The sequence below is a fragment of the Molothrus aeneus genome, unplaced genomic scaffold (genome assembly GCF_037042795.1).
Source record: "Molothrus aeneus isolate 106 unplaced genomic scaffold, BPBGC_Maene_1.0 scaffold_214, whole genome shotgun sequence".
In the NCBI taxonomy this organism is placed as follows: Eukaryota; Metazoa; Chordata; class Aves; order Passeriformes; family Icteridae; genus Molothrus; species Molothrus aeneus.
In genome coordinates this window covers 110,553-115,849 of record NW_027098878.1, presented here as the reverse complement: position 1 = coordinate 115,849, position 5,297 = coordinate 110,553, and the positions used below count along the sequence as shown (strand labels likewise).

At 66.5% G+C, this 5,297-nt stretch overlaps 1 protein-coding gene across 1 annotated transcript; it reads left to right on the top strand.

The window, feature by feature from the left end:
• The first annotated feature begins 579 nt into the window (after positions 1 to 579).
• DMWD (DM1 locus, WD repeat containing) lies at positions 580 to 5,081 on the top strand. The gene is made up of 4 exons (XM_066570129.1): positions 580 to 1,074; positions 1,635 to 1,820; positions 2,750 to 3,931; positions 4,534 to 5,081. Exons 1-4 carry the CDS (start codon positions 580 to 582, stop codon positions 4,579 to 4,581), a joined length of 1,911 nt encoding a protein of 636 aa, XP_066426226.1. The 3' UTR covers positions 4,582 to 5,081.
• Positions 5,082 to 5,297: the final 216 nt, after the last annotated feature.

Sequence of the window (5,297 nt, the reverse complement as noted above, 5' to 3'; positions counted from 1 at the left end):
GGGGAGGGGGGGGCGGGGAGACCCCCGAGACCCCCCCCCAGCCTGTGGGGGAGGGGCTTAATAAAGGTGTGGGCGGAGCTTTGGAGAGTCCTGGGTGGTTTTTGGGGGGTCCTGGGTGGTTTTGGGGGGGGCAATGCCAAAAAAGGGGCGTGGCTTCATGGTGGGTATGGCAGGGTGGGGGTTTGCCCCAAAGGGGGTGGGGTTTGGGCATGCAGATTAGGGGGTGGGGCCCCGTGGAGGTGTTTTGGGTGGGCGTGGCTTGGGCAGTGCCTGAATTGGGGGTGGGGTTTACCAGGGGGCGTGGTCACGGTTTTGGGGTGGGGTTTTACCAGGGGGCGTGGTCTCTGTGTTTTGGGGCGCGGCTTCTGCCACTTATAAGTGTGGCTTCATTTGGGGGCGTGGTCTCTGTGTTTTCGGGCGTGGTTTCCATGTTATGGGGGCGTGGTTTCCACCAATCATAGATTTGCCCTCAGCTGGGGGCGTGGTCTCCGTGTTTTGAGGCGTGGCTTCCATCACTCCTGGGCGCGGTCTCAACTGTGGGCGTGGCTTCCCCTCTTTCGGGGCGTGCCCATCCCTTATATGGACTCTCCCTGGCCGCGCCCCTTCCCTCCTCGCTCGCTGATTGGCCCTTCCCACCCCCATGGGCGTGGCTTCCCCGCCTCTCCTGTGGGCGTGGCCTCGCTGACTCAGCGCCGCTATGGCGGCGGCCGCTCCCGCCCGGGCCTGAGGCGGCTTCCGGCGGCCATGGCGGCGGCGGCGGCGGCGGCTGCGGGCCCGGGCCCGGCCGAGCCTCCCGCGGCCGCTCCGGAGCTCAAGAGCCGCTTCCGTACCCGCGAGGGCTCCTACCGCCTGCTGGGCCCCGCCGCCGCCGCCGCCTCCTCCGCCTCAGCCCCGGCCGGGCCTGCCCCGCCGGGCCCCGGGGCGCTGCCGCCGGTTCGGCTCTCGGTGGTGAGGCTGGCCCGGAGCCGGAGCCCGCCCGGGGGAGCCGCCGAACGGAGCCGCGTGTGCTGCAACCTCGGCAGGGAGCTGCATTTCTATGGAGGGGCCGGCAGCGGGGGACGCGGCAGCCGGAGGGTAACGGGGGGATAACGGGGGAGAACCGGGGGAATAACGGGGGAGAAGCGGGGGAAATAACGGGGGAGAACCGGGGGAAATAACGAGGGAGAAGCGGGGAGAGAAGCGGGAGAGAAGCGAGGGAGAAAACGGGGAAGAGCAGGGGGAATAACGGGGGAGAGAACTGGGGGGAGAAGTGGGAGAGAAACGGGAGAGAACCGGGGGAGAAAACGGGGGCGAACCGGGAGAGAACCAGGGGAATAACGGGGGGGATTGAGGGGCAAAGATGACCCCAAGATTGGTGGCAGTGACCCCAGGGCTGGTGACAATGACCCCAGGGACGGTGACAATGACAGTGACAGTGACCCCAAGGTTGGTGACAATGACCCCAGGGACGGTGACAGTGACAATGCCAGTGACCCCAGGACAGCCCCAGTGGTGGCCCAGGGTGGCCACAGTGTCCCCGAAGAGCACCGGGGGTGACATTCCCCGGCAGTGCCACCCCTCCGGTGCCAGTGCCACCCCTCCGGTGCCAGCGCCACCTCCCCGGTGCCAGCGCCGGTGTCCCCGTGTCCCCGCAGGCGCTGGACCTGCAGCGTCCCATCGACAAGCGCGTGTACAAGGGCACGCAGCCCACGTGCCACGACTTCAACCAGTTCACGGCGGGCACCGAGACGCTGGCGCTGCTCGTGGGCTTCTCCGCCGGGCAGGTGCAGTACCTGGACCTGGCCAAGAAGGACAGCGCCGGGCGGCTCTTCAACGAGGAGGTGAGGGGACACCGGGGACACCGGGGGCGCCTCGGGGACACCGGGGAGCCTTGGGAGCCACGTGGGACCGGCAGGGCCACCATAGAGCCACCAGGAACCCCCTGGGACCAGCAGGAACCCCTTGAGATCACCCATGGGACCACCAGAACCTCCCCAGGGCCACCATAGAGCCACCAGGAACCCCCTGGGACCAGCAGGAACCCCTTGAGATCACCCACGGGACCACCAGGAACCCCGTGGGACCAGCAGGAACCCCTTGAGATCCCCCATGGGACCACCAGGAACCCCTTGAGATCACCCACGGGACCACCAGGAACCCCCTGGGACCACCAGAACCCCCATAGAACCACCAGGAACCCCTTGAGATCACCCATGGGACCACCAGGAACCCCCTGGGACCACCAGAACCCCCATAGAACCACCAGGAACCCCTTGGTTTCCCCCATGGAACCACCAGAACCTCCCCAGGGCCACCATAGAGCCACCAGGAACCCCTTGGTTTCCTCCATGGAATCCCCAGAACCTCCATGGAACCACCAAGAACCCCCTGGTTTCCCCTGTGGTACCACCAGAACGTCCCCAGGGCCACCATAGTGCCACCAAGAACCCCTTGGGACCCCAATGGGACCACCAGAACCCCCATGGAACCACCAAGAACCCCTTGGTTTCCCTTGTGGGACCACCAGAACCCCCTTGGGACCACCAGAACCTCCATGGGACCCCCAGAACCTCCATAGAACCACCAAGAACCCCTTGGTTTCCCTTGTGGGGCCACCAGGAGCCCCCAGAACCTCCCCAGACCCACCACAACCCCCCCCTTTTACCACCCTTTTTTTTGTTTTTTTTTGTAATTTTATTTCATTTCATTTCAATTTTTTAACCCTTCCCCTCCCACCCTCCTCCTCCTCCTCCTCCTCTCCCCCCCGCAGCGCCTGATCGACAAATCCAAGGTGACCTTGGTCAAGTGGCTGCCGGACACCGAGCGCCTGTTCCTGGCGTCGCACGCCAGCGGCCACCTGTACCTGTACGACTCGGAGCAGCCCTGCGGGGCCACCAGCCCCCAGTACACGCTGCTCACGCAAGGAGAAGGCTTCAGGGTCTTCTCCTGCAAGAGCAAGACGCCCAGGAACCCCCTGCTGAAGTGGGCCGTGGGCTCGGGGCCCCTCAACGAGTTCGCCTTCTCGCCGGACGGGCGCTCGCTGGCCTGCGTCAGCCAGGACGGCGTCCTCAGGGTCTTCCACTTCTCCTCCATGCTGCTCCAGGGCATGATGAGGAGCTACTTCGGGGGCCTCCTGTGCGTCTGCTGGAGCCCCGACGGCCGCTACGTGGTCACGGGCGGAGAAGACGACCTGGTCACCGTGTGGTCCTTCGCCGAGGGCCGCGTGGTGGCGCGGGGCCACGGCCACAAGTCCTGGGTCAACGCGGTGGCTTTCGACCCTTTCGCTCCTCCCGACGGACACGGCGGCGACGGCGCCGAGGAGCCCCCGAGCGTCGCCTACCGCTTCGGCTCTGCCGGCCAGGACACGCAGTTCTGCCTGTGGGACCTCACCGAGGACGTGCTGGAGCTGCGGCCGCCCCTTCCCCGCTCCCGCCCCGCCGCCGCTCCCGGGGAGGAGCCGCCACCGCCGCCGCCCTCCTCCTCCTCCTCCTCCTCCTCCTCTTCTGTTCCGGGCCTGCCTCGCTCGTTATCCCGCTCCAACAGCCTCCCGCAACCGGGCGGGGGTCCCCAGACGTCCCCGCGGGTCCCGCCGGTGCTGAGCGTGGGGCGTTTCGCCACTCTGAGCCTGCGGGACCCGCGAGGCGCGGCCGAGAAGGAGCACAAACGTTACCACAGCCTGGGCAACATCAGCCGGGGAGGAGGGGGCAACAACGCCGAGAAACCCCCTCCCCAAACGGGGGGCTCCTCTCGGGGCCGGGGGGCGTCTCTGGACATGGCCAAGGTGCTGGGGACGGCGCTGTGCCCGCGGCTGCACGAGGTGCCCCTGCTGGAGCCGCTGGTGTGCAAGAAAATCGCCCAGGAGAGGCTGACGGTGCTGCTGTTCCTGGAGGATTGCATCGTCACAGCCTGCCAGGAGGGGCTCATCTGCACCTGGGCGCGGCCCGGGGTCCCCGTGAGTCCGGGGAGGGGTCTCCGAGGGGATTTGGGGAGATTTTGGGAGGATTTGGGGTGGTTTAGGGGGTCTGGGATGGGGTTTGGGGGTGCCAGGAGGGGCTCATCCGCACCTGGGCGCGGCCCGGGGTCTCCGTGAGTCCGGGGAGGGGTCTCCGAGGGGATTTGGGCTTTCCAAGATGGGAATTTGGGGAGTCTGGGAGGGATTTTGGGGGGTCTCAGAGGGGATTTGGGGTGCCCCTGATGGACTTGGGGGATCCTGGATGGGATTTGGGGCGTCCAGGAGGAGATTTGGGGTGTCCCGGATGGATTTTGGGGGGGTTCTGGATGGGAATTTGGGGGGTCTGGGAGGGATTTTGGGGTGTCCGGGATGGGATTTGGGGGGTCCGGGATGGGATTTGGGGTGTCCCGGATGGATTTTGGGGTGGTTCAGGGGGATTTGCGGGCTCTCAGAGGGGATTTGGGGCGGTTTTGGGGCCATTTGGGGTGTCCGGGTTGATTTTTTGGGCACAAATCGCGGATTTTGGGGATGGGGGGAATCCCCCGGGTGTCCCCGCGGTGACGTCACAGGGCGTGGCTTGTGTCCCCTCCCTCCCCCTGCAGGGCCTGTCCTCGCAGAACGGCGGCTCCCCGAGCGGCACCGTGGTGTAGCTGGGCCACCTGGGCCACCTGTGCCACCTCCTGTGTCACCTGGGCCACCTGTGCCACCTCCTGTGTCACCTGGGCCACCTGGGCCACCTCCTGTGTCACCTGCGTCACCTGGGCCACCCGCCAGGACACACCTGTGTCACCCGGGCCACCTCCCGGGTTACCTGTGTCACCTGGGCCACCTGTGCCACCTCCTGTGTCACCTGTGTCACCTGGGCCACCCGTCAGGACACGCCGGTGTCACCTGGGCCACTTCCCGGGTCACCTGTGCCACCCGCCAGGACACACCTGGGCCACCTGTGCCACCTCCTGTGTCACCTGGGCCACCCGCCAGGACACACCTGTGTCACCTGTGCCACCTGTGCTGCACTCCAGGACACGGCAGAGTCACCTGTGTCACCTCCCGGGTCACCCGTGTCACCTATGTCACCCACCAGGACACGCCTGTGTCACCTGTGCCACCCTCCAGGACACGGCAGTGTCACCTGTGTCACCTGTGCCATCCTCTAGGACATGCTGGTGTCACCTGTGTCACCCGCCAGGACATGCCGGTGTCACCTGTGCCAGCCGCCAGGACACACCTGTGTCACCTGTGTCACCTGTGCCGCACTCCAGGACACGCTGGTGTCACCTGTGTCACCTCCCGGGTCACCTGTGCCACCTGTGTCACCTGTGTCACCCGCCAGGACACACCTGTGTCACCTCCCGGGTCACCTGTG